We start from the raw sequence: 18,760 nt of genomic DNA, 5'->3' as shown, positions 1-18,760 counted from the left end.
TTCCCCTCCTTGTCATCGCCAAAAATTCCCTTCCTTTCTCCGTCGTGACGTCACTGTCTGGACTACGTCACTCCCAAACGTCAAAACAGAGCGCCCCCACACACACACACCCTCGGTGCACCTATGGGCTTTCAGTCCGCGCCCGAGAGAGTGGCTGTTTGCGAACCAGGCTCGCCCACTACGATGAATTTCGGCTTGCTGCCAGGGTGCGATTCGCATACAGGAAAGGGAAACTGAACACAACAGATTACAACCTCAGAGATGGAGGGGGAAGGTGGGGTGCAAACCTTAGCCTGAGACACAGAAAAAGAAGGTGTACCCTTCTGTGGAGCAGCCGAGTATCGACACGGAGTCTTTTGAGGTGTTTCTTTTTTTTTCCCTTGTCATCCCCTCCGCCTCCCTTCGGCCCTTACCGCACGGGCCGGCGCGTCGCCATGTTGCGCTTTCGGGCCCATGCAGCGCGCGCTGGGCGCCGATTGGTCAGCAGTGGTGCGCAGCGCATGCGCATCTCGCTTTGGCGCGGGCGTTTTTCTCGGCCAAAAAGCCGCCGCGCGAACGCGTGCGCCAGCGCCCCGTCCTGGGAGTTGTACTCTGCCGCAGACCACCGCCGCACCGCAGAGAAGCGCGCCTTGCGGCGATCGAAAGAGGGGAGAAGTCCCGACGAGCACTTTCTCCGCGAAGGTTCCTCGAGCAGCAGGTCGACGCAGCAGCGGCGGGAGAAAGGAAAGGGAGCAAAAAGCGACACAGGGGACGTAGAAAAAGGAGAAAAAAAAGAACAGTAGAGGGGAAAGAAGAGGACCTTGGGACACGCCGGTGACCGCGTGTCTCAATAGAAAACCTGGACATTCCGTGATTTGCCGGGGGCAACCTGTGGGAAGTGTCTGATACCCCGTGAAGAAGACTTCGTCAGCAGCGTGCTTTGTTGCACACCGAAGTTAGCGGAGCCGCCGTCAAGTGCGGCTGTTTTGGGGAACCTCGAGGCGAGACGGACTTGAGTGAGCTGTCAGCGAATCTTCGCGCCTTCCCGACGGTCGGCGGCCGATAGATGATCCTGATGCGTGCGACGCAGCACTTCATCTTGTGGGGAGTGGTTCTGGTTGGACTCGCGCAAGGTGCCTACTTGATCAACTTTTCACACGTGCTCAACAGGAACCTCGGAAACGTCAAGCGCGAAGGTAAGCATACCGAGGATATGTCCACAGCGGGATTCCTCGGGGATATAAAAACAACCCCTCACACATAAATGTCGTCAACGAGATAAAACAGCACTAAAAGCATAGTTAATTGAACGTGTTGTTCGACAGTTGTTGCCTTCATCTCTATTCTACGGCTTCTTACATTTTAATGAGTTACTACCCAAAACGTCAAGAGAAGCTACTGGTATATTATCTCCTTCTTGTATTAAGCAGCTGTATTTTTCGTCGCAACCTGTAAGCTAAGCCCACCATCTGTATGGTGCGAGAAAAATGAGACACTTGAAGTGCGTTCATTGTAGTTCGTGCGGTGAACAAACTCTTTTATATCCGGTAGTTCACCGCGAATCCCTAAAATCCAGGAAAACTATGTTAAACTGTTTACCATGCCGGTTTCTCAAGTATAAAACCGTTAAGAAATGTGAATGCTGTTTTTTTTTATTTTTTGGATAGAGCCGTAGCTCTTTCAGTGCCGATTAGCTGCCGAGAACACATAAATAAGTGGAAAATTATAACGCCACAGAAATCGCGGGTAAAAAAGCACAACACTGCTCCACATAAAGAACCATGCTGTTATAAAATACTTCGCATTTTTGAAAGTGGGAAAAGAGGAACGCGGTTGTCGGAGCGGAAAGAGGTGGCTAATAAAAGCATTGAGTTCTCAGTATTTAGCTTTAGTCATTATGGTTCTTGTGAGTCGGTGAGCACTTTGGGGGACTCAAAAAAGCGTCGGGTCAAACATATTTTCTAAATTGGCCTTCCCAGTCCCCCAAGTTCCCACAACAAGTAGTAGCGCGTGTCCCCTAGATACAAAACATACAAAACAATGAATTTCCGCAAAAAGTGCACAGCACCAGACGTTTCGAAAGCAGCTTGGCCCTGTTCCAACGCGTGGATTGAGCATTGTTGCAGCGGCGTCTCACAGTCGTTAGTGTGAGGAGTCACGCACAAAGCGCCCTGCTGTGGAGCACAGTTCATGCGTGTACACATTGGGGACGGTTTCTAGAGAAACGATTTAGGATTTGTCGTGGAAGATTGAACGCTCGCACAGAACAAGGACATAAAGAAAGGACACAAAGAAGCGCTTACTCAGAACCACCAATTCATTGAAACGCACGCAAATGTGTACACGAAAACAAAGCAGAGAAAAAAAGAAACATAGGCCAGACTGTACGTGGGCCAGACTGGACAGTGTGTAAACGAGCGTTTGCGAGAACATCTGCCGACGAAAACAAATTTCACGACCACCAACCTATCTGCGCATTGCAAAAAGCGTGGTTCTCCTCTTGTGTTCGAAAAACAGTGGTGTTGTACCGGCATGATGACCCACCGCAGTGGCTCAGTGGCTGAGGCGTGGTGCTGATGAGCCGAAGTACGCGGGTTCGATTCCCAGCCGCGGCGGCCGATTTTCTGACGGAGGAGAAAGTGAAAACTCCCGCGCGCTCCAGGTTTCAGCACCCGTTAAAGATCCCTAGATAATTTATAATAATACGGAGCCCTCCAATACGCCGCGCATCATCGCATGTGTAGCGTCGACGCGTTAAACCCCGTAATCAATCAATCAGTACCGGCATAATGACCAAACTGTTAGGGAGCTCGCAGAGACCTTTTTTAATCAGTTTACATGACACCAAATGTGTCAGCAAAACATCAGTCACTCTAAACGGGAAAGAGCACGCGCTAGTCGGCACTATGTTTCTTTAATCTATGTTTGTTTACGTGAAAAAATTCTCGTGTGTTTCTATAAATCGGCAGATGGGAGTAAGTGCTTCTGTGTGTCCTTTTTTTCGCCCCTGTCTTTGTGCGCTTTCAATCTTCCGCGATGTACCAACCAGCCCAGCTTTCAGTATTGCTGAACAATTTGTGCCGTTCCCTGAATGTGCCACCAGTCAAGAAGCAGCCGTCTCCCAGTTGGTCTCGCTTTCGAGTACGTCCATTCCGTTGAAGTCCAATTTCTAATGGAAGGTATCGCAGTTCTCGATCACGGCGCTACTTTTTTCGTTTGATCTTCTGACGTCCTTCCCGTGCCCTATGACTCGTTCCTCTAGATTTTGTCGCCGCGACAATGACATCTGCGAGAGCGAGGCAAACTGTCGCGACTCTGTACACACTTTGTCTTTGACTATCTGCACTAACAACTATAAGAAAAAACAGCAACGTGGCCGCAATCATCCCCGAGAAAACAACCGAGCTTGTTTTGCAACGTCATGCTCTTTGTTTGGGCGTTTATTTTAAGCTTGTTATTTTGTTTCTCAAGTGTATATCTTTACAGCTATCCTAACAACGCGGAGAGACGAATAAGTAAGAAAGAAACAACAGCACGAGCACTCCCCCACAATTAAAAATTCACTGAAGAACATTTTGAATATGCACCAAAACCAACCGAGCTGCGGGTGGCAGAGGACAGTTCCGAAGAGGGAGTGGCAATGCATTTATTTAATGCGCATGATACCACCGACAACTACCAACTGATCAGAGTTAGCTTGGAGCAGGATCTTGGAGCGGGTTGTATTTACTAACTCCTTACGAACTTTACTACCCCAGAACGTTTCGTAGGTCCTGCCACTAAGTATGGAACCTAACGCTATCGTTGCTAGTCTAGACTGTGCTGCTTGTTTGATACTAACATTCACCTGATAGTAACAAAATTCTATGAAATATTCAACACTAACTACAGCACATTTCCCCCTACAAATCGCGATTAAGAAGTCTTTGCTAATTCACATTCTGGCCTGTATATTCTCACATTAAAATGCATAATTATAAAATTATTACTAAAATATTTGATTTTCACGAGAATCCCTCTGACCCTTTCAGATGACTTTCCGCTGCTGGCTATAACAGCTAGAAAAGCAGATGTACTTTATTAGGTAACGAAGTTATACTCGCTCTCCGCGTTCATTCGGTTGGTCTTACCCGATGCGTAGTTCCATCGAAGCATGTTGTGTATCTGCTTCGATGGAGAAATAAACCTCTTCACTTTTGGTTGGTCTTCTTGCTCAATTTATTTGTTTTCTAAGTGCGCATTGAATGTATCTGTATCGTGCTGCTAGACCTAGTATCCATCGAGCGCCCGTGGCTCCGCCGGTCCACATTATCACACGTATCTTTGTACTAGGTCATGCGTGCCAAGTTACTAAAAGCACTAAGTACCTAGTGTGTACTGTGACAAGTAACTGGTTAGTTTCCTCTTAGTAAGTAGCCCGACCTTCTTTTCAAGAGTGTAGTATTAGCGCTTAATTTCGCAGTATAATATGCACGATCATGTTTTCTTTTGCCCAGCTTTTACAGCTCATGGTATACTGTCAAGTAAACACTGCTAACCAAGCTTGACTTTAGCTATCCAAACAGCTTACACCCACTTAGCAGCATCTCCGTCGCAATCGTAATTGCGGTATCGTTTGTCGCACGCCACCAACTCATTGGTCTGTGCTATGTAATTAGCAATTCAAATACCCCCACGATTCTTCCCCTCGTTTTGGTGTTGTGAACGAAACTGATGCATTACACCTGCCTGGTTCGCAACCTCGTCACCGAGATGTCTGTTAAGCTTAATTTCAAACGACAGGCTTGTGGTCCGATCAAGGCAGTAACACGTTAACTGGCAAATAAATTCGTCGTCCGTTTCGCGGCCGCACATAACAGCTCCAAACAGAAAATAAGGTTGGTGTCAAAATGTAAACAAATGGCCACGAGCGGGAGGTGGTCATTAAAAGATCACGCTGAATATTCGACCTAATATGTGATGGAAAACATGTTGAATTACTAATGAGCGTTGCGTGTTTATGACCCAGGACCCGTGCGGAAGGATTATTTGTGCTCCTTGGCGTTATTACCAGATGATGTGTTGGCTAAACTGCAAATGAATTAATGTGCTGGTCTCTCTGAATCAACATGTACTTTTAGTTATTTTGTTCAGTGTCATCTGAGAGAATTAGGAGTGGCAAGTAAGTGGATGATATTAGTACGAACCCAATGCGCTGATACTACCAAGGTGTTGTTCTTTGTTTCGTTAAAGTATTCCTTAGACAACAAATCGCACTAACTGCGTTAGATTTTCTTGGTCTCCATCTCGTGGTGCAGAAGCTGCACTAGCCAAGGAACAGAAGTAGGCCTGAGGATGCGTACAAAAAAAAAGCAACGCGTTCATCCTCCACAAGAGCTACTGAATAATGGCAGCAACTGGCATCAGAATGATAGTCACCCTTTAGCAAAGGGAGAAAGAGGACACGTGTGTTTAAAGCACAGAGAGATCCATGCAGAAAACGCGCTCTTTGTCACGTACACATACGTTGGATTTACCATTATACTAGCATGTGTTTTTCTCATTACGCTGTTCATCGCTTTCTGGGAACGGTAAGAAGTTTCCAGGGGAGGTTGTGGTGCTGTGGTCATCGCGGTCGTTTGGCTGGTACGTTGAAGGAACTAAGCGTTCCGACCTTGCTACGCTTCAAACCTTTTCGTCTATTTTTATCTATTAGAGTGCAGCTCGTATAGGTTAACGCCTCCGTTTTTTTTTTTTGCTTTCGTAAACCAAGAAAACCAAGTAAACCAAGTCGCTCTCTCCTCCTCTCTTCGGCATACCGTCTCCTTCCGACCATCTGCTCACTTCTGGCCCTTCGCATCTTCATTAAGGAGGACATTTATTGCTCGTAAAAATGGGGTTCCCAGTTATCATTTGTATTACGAGGTGAAGCGAACTTTAAGGAGATCGGTGTAAGCTTGGTCCTTGTAAGCTGGCCTTCTAGCATTGTGAGTTCCACATTGGAGCCTGCTAAGAAGGAGACCACGGATGACGATCGGGCTGCGAGCGCGAAGAGTTAGCGCTATGGCTCGTGGGACCCTGAATACTAACTGCAAGGCAGAAAATGCAAGGCGTCAGCCTGGCTATAATCCCGCTGGACGCTTCCCTGGCGCGACTGTTCGGTTTGAGCGGGAGTTTCTGGGCAACCAATAACCCACAAACAGAACCGCTGGTCATCCACCTTCACAGAGTGGAATGACATTGAAATTTGTCGCGTCACACAACAGCAAACAACTTTGCAACGTGGATATACTCTCTGCTGTGTTTGAGCAGAATAACTTGTTTGAGGCCAACTGTCGGTATTTCCTACTCTACAACGGAGAAGAGAGTGGCGTTTTCGCGTTGTGTACAGCAGGCAGGAAGGCTAGCTAAGTGGGAAAAATAAATTAAGAGCACAAATATAGATATCTTAAAGGCTTCGTTTTGGACAGGTCCCCCAAACTAACAGTAGTTTCTCTTTGGCGAAACTTAACCTGGGAACCAAGAGAGAAGCCTTGCTGTACGAAATGAGTGTAGTTTTTCGTGGAAGGGGCGTTCCTGACATTGGTGTTACTTTTTGGAGCCTTTTGCTGTAGACCTGGGCTAATTATATGTGGTTTAAAATAAACTACATTTATTTTGCGGCAAGTAACGAACCTTTAGGAAGCGTGCGGTTTCTTTTAAGAAGAAGCGCGCTACGGAAAAACAAGCCAGACCATGAACGTTTAACGTAGATTTACAGCATAGGGCGGTGGTATGAAATACATTTACAGAATACACGAAAATATATATAAAGTGTTATAATATGTCATGCAATAAAATATCAAAGAAAACAAATTAACAGTCAAATATGATGTGGATCAACAGGGTCTGCTTTAGATAAAAAAATTCAATAGGCTCCCACTTCCTGTTGTGTGCCAGAAATTCTGTACCAAATTATTATCTTCGAAAAGTAATGGAAGCAGAAAAAAAAAGAGTAGGCTAACATTTTTGTTTCGCTCTTTGGACGTTTCTAGAAGCTTAGGAACTGTAAGACCTATATATTCACAATATTTATTTTTTAAAGTGAATGTTTAAGAATTCTTTTTAAGGCTACCTTTGAACTACTCGTCCTAGGAGAGACCCTTTTATTCGCCGCGTCGAACAAAATGTTTTCGTTTCACTTTCGAGCCCCACTTTCAAGACCACTCGGCGGCCCTCAAAGCAGCGGAAATCCGGGAAACTCGACAGCCTCAAACTAGAACAAATAAAAAAACACAAGCGGGTAAAAAAGAGCACGCTCTTTTCGTGCACTATCCGGACAGATGCGATGACAGCGCCGGGAGAGTGACGCACAGTGCGCACAATAAGACGGTTGCGGGGGAACAAGTTGTTTCGAGGCCTCCTTTCGTCTACAATAAGCATGTAAAGCATCCGTTTTTTTTACTTCTTCGTTGATGCCATAAGTAAACACGCCCGGCGGGCGCAACGAACTGGTAACGCATCGTTTGAATAGTCTGCGCAACAGAGCGACATTTTAAATTGCAGCAGGCTGGCGGGCGTAAACTTTTAAAGCTTGAGTTGAATAAATTATTGAAGATCAATTTGTGGATCGTTAAGAATGCCTCACGTTTAGTCCTTCTCTCGTGCGAACTTGAGGCTCGACCCAGTGCTCACGCCTTCCTCTGGCTTCAGAAGTCCGCAAAGCGGCGTTTCTCGCATGTACCTCGCACACCGGAACAACTGTGCTCAGCGCTCTAACCATTTCAGTTGTTACGATCGTTTCCTTTAGCAGCGGCATTGCCTGCCTGTCACTCTGTTTCTCGTCCACCAGCAACGCCATTTTGTTCCTGTAATTCCGATTTCTTCGCACCGCCTGCAGACTCCGGTCAACAACGCGTACAAATGGTCGCCCGGGGTCACAAGACGCTTCGAGGCCACGGATGACTTTTCGTTTCATGGCAATGTGGTCAGCATTGCGAAGGCAGCCCTCTTATCTCTCCATTTCAGCTTTCTCCCCGCACTGTCTCCACTATGTCGTTGTATGTTCGTCTATCGCCGGCTGTGTTGAGAGTGACGCGAAAATGAACAGATTGTAACAAATAATTTGGCGACATGCCCCATAAGTCTCTCATGCAGTGATAACGGCCGTGCTTGGAAGTAGGTAGAGTTCCTGTATATCGCGTAGCGCAAGAGTTACGCATCTGATTGGCACATGCCGTGGGTTCCAGTTCGACAGAAAGCCCGCTTTCAGTGCTGCGCACAGTCAGTTCTTAGCATCGGCGGTTGTGGAAGCGGCGGCAGCGGGGGCCGCTCATCTGATAAGCGGTCCAATATCGCGCGCCAGTTTTTCCCGGCCGCTCGTCGCCACTCCTCGCCGCTGCCACTGGCGCGGCGTCCCAGCGACAGCTTTTTCACGCGAGAAGGGTGGCTTTCCCGCAAGACCTGGAACTCAAGACGGCGGATGGACGTGCAACTCTGCTCCCCTAGGGGAGCTATATATAGGAATTCTAGAAGTAGGCGACACGCAGCGCCGACTGTCGGCGCGCGAAGGAGTTCTGAGTTGGCAGCCCCAGAAGTCGCATACTCCATTCGCGATTTCTTGTTGCTCCAGTTTTGAAGTTTTAGGGTCCACATACGTGTTTAAAACTGAATCAGCCGCTTATTTTGCTTCCTCTCATACAAGACAATCGTAACGTATACATATCTTACGGCGTATTCTCCTGCATAGCTAACTTATAACCGTACTATTAACATACAGCTCTTTTTCAACTAATCCCCACAGGCCAACTATAATAATCAAAGCTTTTGAAACTTCCGTCACGTAGCTGAGCCTTCCGAAACCACCCCGTTGCGCGAATGTTTTGTGTGTTGTGGGTATTTAGCTGAAGGGTTTCTCTGTTAAGTTCTGTGGCTTTGCCGTTTTTACAGAAACGGAAGATACGTAGAATGAGAACCAGCAGGTATCGCAATATCAGACTTGTTTATGGTACTGCAAACATGTTCACACAAGCTGTGAAGACGATCGTACGGGGAGAGCTGGTTGAGTCATGTATCGTGACGGGGACAGGCCACCGGTGGGATTCTGATTCTCTTAAGTGTGGCGCAAATGACTGTAAGTAAAACGAATTACCGGTATCGGCAGGGAAGGGTACATTACGGCGAAAATGAAGTTTTAATTTCACAGCCGATACAGTTTTACATAATAGGCACATTAAGACACCGAAGTGACGTGTAAAATATTAATGTGCTCTAAATTTAGGCCATCTATAGATCATTATTCTGCTCTAAAAATGTGTACAGGGCAATGTTTTCGGTTTCGCTTCTGAGAGAAATACGGGCTCCGAGGGCGGCAATAAAATCCGCAGCCGTGTTGAAAGAGAAGGCGGCAATCGAATCCGCAGCCGTGTTGAAATAGTAGGTGTATCACAGGCACTAATAGAAGATATAGGATCACGCGAAGCGGTGTCTTGTTTTCGTCCACAACAGGAATGAAAGGAAGTACTGCAGCCGCATACATGCAGGGTTTTGTTGAAAAATAAACAAATCCTTTATGACTCGCTCAATTTCATTACGTCACGTTAATAACGCTTTCACCATGAAAGATCCCAAGTGCCAATGAACTTTTAAATTTCCCGCTACGCAATGTGGGAGTGGCGTATTGGTGACGTACAAAAATAGAAGAATCAGTTTCGAAACTTCGAGCTGGCGTTCATGCGGCACGGTCAAGTAGCAGAAGACGCATCACATCAATGACCCAGCCATGTTTATCAGCGTGAGTTCTTATCGACGGCCACAAATTGATCTAAGGGGTCTCTGTGACGTCGTAGGGGCAGTGCGATGAAGTGAATGGTGAGTAGCCACTGTTCATGTGTTTTACGTGCCGTCTATGATAATTGCATATAGTTATCGTTAAAATTGGTGTAACTGTTATTTTGACGTGGCAAGCTTAAGAATAAACCAAACTGGTATTTTCCCTCTATACTATAGTGAAAAATTGGCAAGAGTAACAACGAAACGTTAGACGTTACCTTAGTGTGTGGTTTGACACGGATAATTTATTGTTCTTTATTTCTTTAAACACCACCACAAAATTGCACAAGGTGGACGAGGACAACATATAAATGCTTTTCTATTCTTCTTGCTACCAGTCTGACATTCACTGTCAGCATATGTGATGAGGAGTAGTCTACACTATCCGAGTGGTCATGGGTAATTTAGAACGCACGTAACCAACCGTTTTTTCTTTGGCGGACGTAGTTTATACAGTTTATCCAATGGTAGCTAAATCATTTTCTCCCGCCACCACATCTTCATTGGGATAATGGGTCACTGCTTGGTCATTCTTATCCAAATGGCAGCAAACCACTCACATCTAAAACACACCGGCCTTTGGAATGGCTCATTAACTTGCAAATAAATGTTTCTTTGCGCATCGGGAATTCAAAGACATCTGTCTTCTTGCTACTCAGGCAAATTGGCGCTTAATGAAGCTCTACGACGGCGCGGCACTTGAAAGGTGGCCCACATTCATATTGAACTTCTTTGTCTTCGTGAAGACGCTCACATTACTTTTAATGAAGACAGTGGTAGTCTAGGATTCTGATTTGTCGACCCGCAGTTGGACACTACGATGGTTGCAGCTTTATCTATTTATGGTCGTATTAACTCTGCACGTGGCGCATCATGCTGGGCGGGAGATTTCTGCGATGTAAAGTAGGACACACATGTGATTTCAGCCTTTGTTATTCCACGGGCCGCTATGAACTTTTACAACGCACAGCATGGCACAAATGCCAGGCGATCCAGAGTTTTTCTTTAAGGGGAGGAATAAGAAAATACATCAGCAGGTCAAGCCATAAGCTCCACCGAAATTTTTAATAAATGCTGAATCTGCAGTTAAGAGGTGAGTTGCAATACTTGCTTTAGTTTTGTGACAGAGAAAATGAAACCCGAGTTTATTCAGTCTATGTGGGGTAGTTGCTATTACGTCATCCAATACGGTGTATGAGTTAATTTTTCTTGAACTGAGCAGGCAATATATTAAACTGAAGCTGAAAGCAACCACCGTCCTACAGTTTTGGTAAGTTTATATGCCGCTGCGCTCCAAACAGCTTTAGATAAGCAAAACGATTTGCTACTTTGAGTAAAACGCACTGTGTTGTTGGTGGCCTCAGCGTAGATGTTAAGAGGGGACACTTGGTGATAAATCTCTGCTACCATAAAATAAAAAGAATCATGTCTCTGTAATAGGATGACGTTATGAGCCAAGCGCTAAGGAAATGAATATGTATCGTGGTGCCGCACGGAGCCTGTAAATAAAGAATTAGGTATCGATTCGATCTTCTGTGTTGACGTTAAGATATATAAGATAAGATAACGCGAAATGTTGTAGCCGCTATTTACGGGACGTCGCGTCGGAAAACGCGTCTCTTAATAGACACTTTAAAAATTGAGCGAATTATTTGTTATACGGTGGGTCTGATTTCACGAAAATGGAAACTCGCAAGAAAAATGACATGGCCTAGCCGAACCTTATTTGCAACAAGAAATCATTATCAATAACCGGACACTCTATCTATGCCAAAATAAAACGTATACCACCGCAACAAAGGACACGGATACGCTAACTGTAGCGCACATAACCTTAACCTTCCACCGTTTTCTTCGCCCTCCTCCTAATTTAGCTGTGGGAGAACATGATTACCAGAGCCCACCTGGACATCCAGCAACTTCTGGCCCCTAAGGCATCGGTCTCCCGGCTATTCCATGTATTCCCGGACTAGGGAACCACTCCTACTCCTCGTCTTAACAACAGTTTCGTGGAACCACTACTAGTACTAATTATAGTGAACATTGGTTATAGAAAACTCCAGGAAACATTATACCAAGCGCGAATGTAAAAATTATGGATTTTTTCGTCTCGTCTTCACGAATTACCATTGTCATTAGTTAGAAAGCTACTTCCTCAGCCCCAAACAAAGGTCGCCGCAAAATTATTTCTCACGGAAAAATAAAGAAAAGAAATGAACAAAGAAAGAGAGAGAGAGAGAGAGAGAGAGAAAAAAGAAAAGACAGAACAAGCAGCAAACCAATAAAACAAAAAGGAAGGACCTAAATAAGAAAAACAGAAGACAAGTAAAAAAGGCAGACAGAGAAAGAAGAAAGAGACAAAAGATAGGAAAAATAAGAAAGAAAAAAGAGGAAAGATAGGACAAAAGAAAAAGATGAAGGATGGGAAAAAAGCAAAAGCAAACGAAAAAAAGAAAGGAAAACGAAGAAAGGGGTGACGAAGGACGCAAGCAAACAGAAACGACACGTCTTTGTAGGGAAAGGTGTTCGGGTAGTTCATCGTCTACGATAACAGAACAGACGACAGTAATCGCCACAAGAAATCGCGTTATTACTGCAAAGGAAAAAAAGAACATTTTGGGGCACCGCTTTGGTGTCGACACCGTGTATAGATAAGGACAGGGCTGCATTAACAATGCAGCCCAACGGTATAATTTTCGCCTTGAAGCGACCGCCATGGAAAGCGATATAACCATGCAACCAGTTGCGTTGTGCACCTCACGTTCTGCACAAAATGCAGAAGCCGGCTGAGAACACCTAAAGTTGCGTAAGGCACATTGAAACGAAGTTCGTTTCACACCCCAGTTGAAAATTTGGCCATGATGGAATTCATAACCACGGTGCATGATTGTAATACACATGCCACTATACGGCGTCAACCGAGGTGGAATCGGAGCGGGCCTCCAATAGGCTCTCAGCTACATTTCCGTGAGTGAATCTTAAGCCTTTTTGAATAGCGATCATAAAGATAAGCGTTATGATGGCGTGCCCGCTGGAATATTCCACCACGGAAATGAATTCCACCATGACCCCATGCAGGCCGCTCTGAAGGCACCCGCTCGTGCCGGAAAGCTGGCGAACAGAATGACACAGAAATAAGCGAATTGAAATAATTTGCTCTACTTGTTTTAAAAGACGTACTACGAACCTATTGCAGAAGCTGAATACCGTGTCCAACCACCCCTTGCTAGGGAAGCCGTTCAGTAGCGTGATTCACAGACTAACTCGATGAACCAGACATCCGCGTCTCGCTCGTATTTTGCGTAATGCTCCAACAAAAAGGCTTTCTAAGCCGAACAAAAACTAAAGGGAACGTCACAAGTAATAAGACTCGCCGTTGAGAAAAGGGTGGAGGAGGTGGGAGATTTACCTTTACGAACGAGCGCGGAACACGTCTCGTTGCAAGACGGCTCGTGGCCGGGCGGAGGTGTGTGATGGCGTAATTTGTAGCCGAGACTACCGACACCCTATGCGAAAAGCCTGTACTGCGGTTTGTACGGGTGTTTTTCTTTTTCTCGCGTGCTTTCAGCTGTCCAAAGAAGCGAACTTGAATGTCGCGATGACATCTGCCCGTGAAGTCAAGTCATTGCGGCATAAACTTTCATTTGACGACGTCAGCCAAAAGGCCTGTTTACCTCGGAGATGAAAGCCAGCCCGTTAGGGAGAACTGCGACGTCGCAGCGGACGGGTGAGTTGGAGTTGCGCGGGTTTTCGAGTCTCGAAGGTCGTAAAGGAGCGCGCCAAGGCACAATGAAGATAAGTGACCGCTGACTGTGAGAAAACCAGACCGAAAGGTGCGGAATGAAGAGCAGCTGAGTCGTACAACAATGGCGCCACCATCTCGAATGCGCATGCGTTGCCGCCTAGTGGGAGGTGTCCGGGATTGTGCAAAACCTCTTTGTTCCGCTTAGTAAGCACGGCATCACGTCTTTACGAGTTACGATGTGCTTTATTTGCTGCCTAAGTAGCCCGCTAAGTAAGAGGAATTGCAATGGCGTCGCCGGAGCAAGAGACGTGACGTGAACGCTTGCGGCAGCTATACTCATTAAGGCACTCACGGAAACAACTGAGAAAAATAAGAAAGAGAATGCTGATATTATAGCGTGACTAATATGACTTGTCAACACGCGTTCTCTTACCACAAGACTTCATAATTAAGCTTGTCTTTTTAAACTTGTCGGGACATTTTTCCCCCACGCTTAGATCTCCGCACACGTTTCAAGAGCTTTATACCGCCAAAGGTTACATGCCATTACGACAAATCGCATGTTTGTATACCCGGTAGGCAACAAATCACGACTGTCTCCTTATGCCATCACGGTAACTCGCATGTTTGTATACCCAGTAGCCAACAAATTGCGACTGTTTTCTTATGCCATTACGATAACTCGCATGTTTGTATACCCAGTCGGCAACAAATCACGACTGTTTCCTTATGACAAGCAGTCCTCACAGATAGGTTGTTGTTCACGTTGAATACGTGTCAGTCTATACATAAAACAACGACATCTGTGTACTAGGGTCTTTGACACACCAATGAAGAGACACAAAAGTACGAAACCGTCTGTTAAGAAAATCGCAGGAAACATCCCCTTAACGTGGTAGACTTGGCCCTAAAAAGTCGGGCAGACTATTCAATGACACACGATTACCACCTTTTATACAGTGCAAAGCAGTGCGAGTAGAAGTGAGCTATTCTAAGCAAAAAACAGGTTTGGTGCTGAAGTATGAGAATGGACAAACTGGAAGGAAATGCTCTAGGGGAGGAAGAAAATCAGGCCCCAGAATAGAGAGGAAACTCTCACGGGGAAAAGAAGCGATTTTCATTTTCGTGGTATTTTCCGGAACTGTTCATTAGCTACAGCGGGAACTATATAATTACTCTTTATTGGATATTATCTTGCATCTTACCATCTCTTTTACCATCAGTAATTGCATCTTACCGGTACTCCCCTACGGAGCAGAAACTTAGAGGCTCACTAAGAGGGTTCAACTTAAATTGAGGATGACTGAGCGCGCAATGGAACGGAAGATGATAGGTGTAACATTAAGGGACAAGAAGAGAGCGGAGTGGGTCAGGGAACAAACGCGTGTTAAGTACATATTAGTAGAAATTAGGAAGAAGAAATGGCCGTGGGCAGGGCATGTAATGCGAAGGCAAGATAACCGTTGGTAATTAAGGGTAACAGAGTGGATCCCTAGAGAAGGCAAGCATTGCAGGGGTGGCAGAAAGTTAGATTGGCAGATGAGATCCAGAAGTTTGCGGGGGTAAATTGGTCGCAGTTAGCACAGGACCGGCATAATTAAATATTAATGAGAGATACCTTTGCCCTGCAGTGGGCATAGATAGGCTGGTGATGATGATGATTGGCACGAAGGAAATTCTGCGAATGCTGCATAACAGTCACGACCAGTCACACAATCACCCCCTCTCACTCACATGTAAAACAACTTGACTTTGCCCGCTCCTTCAAATACGCCCCCTACACCGCAAGACCCTCGCCGCGGTGGTGCTCCTTGCCCGTTTGGGACGCCATTCTGTAAGATTAAGAAAACTTTGATAGCTGAAGGAAGCTTCTTAATTTAAAAAGCCGTTTTTAGTAGCCATCGGCCCCAAAGGAACCACTGACGTGGCCAGGAAACCGCTGCTTAGGGCTACGTTCGGAGATCCTGGCCGCTCAGATACAGTCGAGTCCGCCCACTGACGTCATGTCACGTGTCGCACGGCGCCGCCAACCATAACTACGCCACAGCGAGGGGGATTTCAGTCACACAGTTCCAGACGAGTCCGCCTGGCGCACAGCTTTCCACTTGCGGGTGTGTCCTTGTTCGATTGTTCATGAGTCGGCACTCATTAAATTCAAGTCTTGCGAGACGTGTATAACAGACTCAATATATCCCATCAGAAAAAACGATCGCCTACGGCGAGCATAATTATCATTTAAGATGAATGCATGCTTCCAGTTCATAAGCTATCCTGGGAGGTACCTCTTTTAAGTTTTTGTATTGGCACATGTTACGTAGCAGAGCACTTCGCTTTATTTTGAAATGATAGTAAAGGAGGTTGGTCTGCATGCATACATAGAACGCGTCCTACTAGACCATGAGGCTTGTAATAAGTTTTTTAACCTGCACTGATGATATTACCACAGCTTTTTTTAATCGAATATCCACTTGTCCAAGATGTATTGAGGAACAGTGAAACGGCGAGGCCTGTGGGCGTGCATTTTGCTATTTATTACGTTTTAATGTTACCAACGCGTGAAGAATGAGCAAGTGCCTGTCTGCAGAAAAAAAATAACATCATTGGGCGCACCCTCCTGAGCACAGAAACTGAAAGTGACCTTTAGGCTGAAGACGGATGAACGTGGTGACGACACTCTAGCAGAGGAGTTTGGGGATAAAAATTACGCCGGCACGTCTTCCGGTAGCCGACTGAACTGCGAAAATACTTCATGCAGTCCACATACACTACTCACCCACTCTTCCGCCCTTGTAAGTGCCTACTACATCAAATATTTTAGAGCTAAAATGAAGGAAGTGCTGTCTAAGAATAACTTTTTTCCAGTGCCTCATCACTTGGTTCAAATGTAACCGCTGGAACAATTACCTGCTGTCGCTAAAACTCCACTATGTAACTTTTGCTAAGCTGCTCATTGTGAAAACGCCGCCAAAGTTCATTCATTTTTTTGAAGTACCTTATAAGTGACCGTTAGGCAGTGGTGTTTAAAAGTCTTTGACCCGATACTCGATGCAAATCAGTCAGTGCACGTAAGAGAATAACAATAAAAAAATGACAGCATCTCTACTCCATGGATGACGGCGAGGGTGCGAAGTACCGGGACTCGAAATTACATCCAAGTTGCGCCCCGAGTGACATCCGATTTGCGCACCGACCGTCATTCGATTTGAGCCATGAGTTTCACATTGATTTTCCCTAAATGAAACTGTAACTCACGGCTCAAATCCAATTTCGGATGCTTGATGGTGGTGTGCGCACCGATGGACGCGGACGGACATTGGGAGGTCCTAATGTACTCTGCATCGTTACAGGTGAGGAAGTAAGCTGTTTGACCCTCCGGTACTAACTGACGGTCGTAGCCCAATGGGTAAAACGCCTTACACTAACTCTGTCTGGTCTACCAGTCACAGGCTCAAATCCTGCCTGTGCCTGTGCGATTTTTTGCGCTTGTAAATGCTATGCGCACGGACGCGGACGGACATTGTGCCGTCCAAAGGTACTCGGCACCTAAAAATCAGCAGAGCTTCTTCTAGGGGTTGCTCAGTGGATGCGAAACACATGAATATTCTATTGCGTAAAGGCACCCGCCATGACCAATGGTCAATCCCGCCTGATAGAAGAAAAGGCACCTGCCGTGGGAAATGGTAGCTTTCGCCTCATAGAAGTGCCTTTGATAGGGCACATGTCCGTTTACTTTTGGGAGCTTGAGCTCATGTGGACTCATTCTTATTTTAACAGAATAAAGACGCATGGTCACGTTTAGTGAAGTTAGGTTTGCAACACGATTTAAAACAACATGCTCGGCGGCGGCGACGCGCTTGAAATAGTGGCAGAGTAGCGCGCGCCACCTTGCGTTCGCTCATCACGCGATAACTTCGTGATACGCTGCAGCTACGCGCGCTGACCAGGAAGACTGCAATTCATGCTGAACACAAATATAGTACTAGGCAGTACAGTAATCATTAGCCATTTCTTGGGTGCGTGTTCCGTCTCCCTTACTTAGAACCTTCTTCCGCCCGGTAACCGTACCAAGAATGCGAGCAGTTCTTTGGACACAGGGTCCAAAATAAAATACTCTCTCTCTCTGTCTCTTTCTCTCTCTCTGTCTCTCTCTCTCTTTCTGTGTGCGTGCGTGCGTGCGTGCGTGTGCGCGCGCGCGCGTCAGAACATTATGGTACCTCGCTCGTTTCAAAAACATTTCTGCACCACATACGTATCTCATTCCTATTCCCATTCCTATTACCACTCCTATTCCCCATTCAACAGCGCACGTTTGAAGTTGGTCGTACATCTCGTCACGGAGCATCGCTTAAAAACGCCGGAAACCATAGAGCCTCACTTGTCAATGATACTGGCGAGGACCGAAGGGACGAACTTCTCTGAAAGGTTCTTTCATCGGCTTTCTTAGACATCCGAGTGTACCATGCCAATCCCGCTGCGCCCAAGTTTATTACAACGTGGCGCTGTTACGAGCTTAACTTCTGAACCATCTTACCTTGCAGGAAAGTAGCCTCGCCTGAGGCGTCTCGTTCTCCAAAGAGCATCATGCATGCAGATCATGCCGCAGAGGGACATTGGTGTGGACGTTGATTGCGTGTTCGTCGATTCCTCTCGTACCGCGGGGCATATTAAGGCACGCCCAGGAACAGTTGAGACACGGGTAAGCCGGCTCGTATATCCCAGAGCAGCACTGAGACGTATTTTTCCGGTGTGCGCAGTCCAATAGCGGCATGGCGGTACGTCGTAGGAAGAATAAAGTCTCCTGAGGAGCCTGGGGCAAGTCGCGCTCCGCAACGGCCGAGATCAAATAAATATCCTGTCGCCGTTGTGGATTTATGGTGACTGTAACCGTGTGTGCCAGGCTTATTATTGGTTTTTCTCATCACCTTAGGCACAGCCTCGCGGCCAAACGTGTTTTTCCTTTTATCTAGGGAATTCGGGCACTGCTTGTGCACAGGATACTTCGTTCACAACAGCAAAGTGGGCATTTCGTTTGTCCGATAACACAGATATTTCCTTTCCAAAAATCATTTAGACAATTATTGCCTTCTGCCCTCCTCGTCGTACAAGACTTGTGCACTTACACGGTTAGCGTGAAATTCGAGGGGCATTTTGGAGGATTTATTTGCTCCTCCTCTCCCCACTTTCTGTCGCCGCTTCTCAGAAATGCTAACATCCTAAATACTGGTGTTTCCACTTTTTGATGCATAA

At 46.1% G+C, this 18,760-nt stretch overlaps 1 protein-coding gene across 1 annotated transcript in view; it reads left to right on the top strand.

Moving 5' to 3' along the window:
• Positions 1-547: 547 nt before the first annotated feature.
• Positions 548-18,760, top strand: part of LOC144142492 (IDLSRF-like peptide) — a 196,013-nt gene continuing 177,800 nt past the window's right edge. Inside the window, exon 1 of the mRNA XM_077674037.1 lies at positions 548-1,175. Within this exon, the coding sequence (XP_077530163.1) occupies positions 1,046-1,175 (130 nt within the window). The 5' untranslated portion in view covers positions 548-1,045. The remainder of the gene's footprint in view (positions 1,176-18,760) is intronic.

The sequence above is a fragment of the Haemaphysalis longicornis genome, unplaced genomic scaffold (genome assembly GCF_048455015.1).
Source record: "Haemaphysalis longicornis isolate Haplotype H1 unplaced genomic scaffold, Haemaphysalis longicornis Haplotype H1 scaffold_6, whole genome shotgun sequence".
NCBI classification, from domain to species: Eukaryota; Metazoa; Arthropoda; class Arachnida; order Ixodida; family Ixodidae; genus Haemaphysalis; species Haemaphysalis longicornis.
Note: the sequence above shows the minus strand (reverse complement) of the source record. Positions and strands in the feature narration are given on the sequence as shown.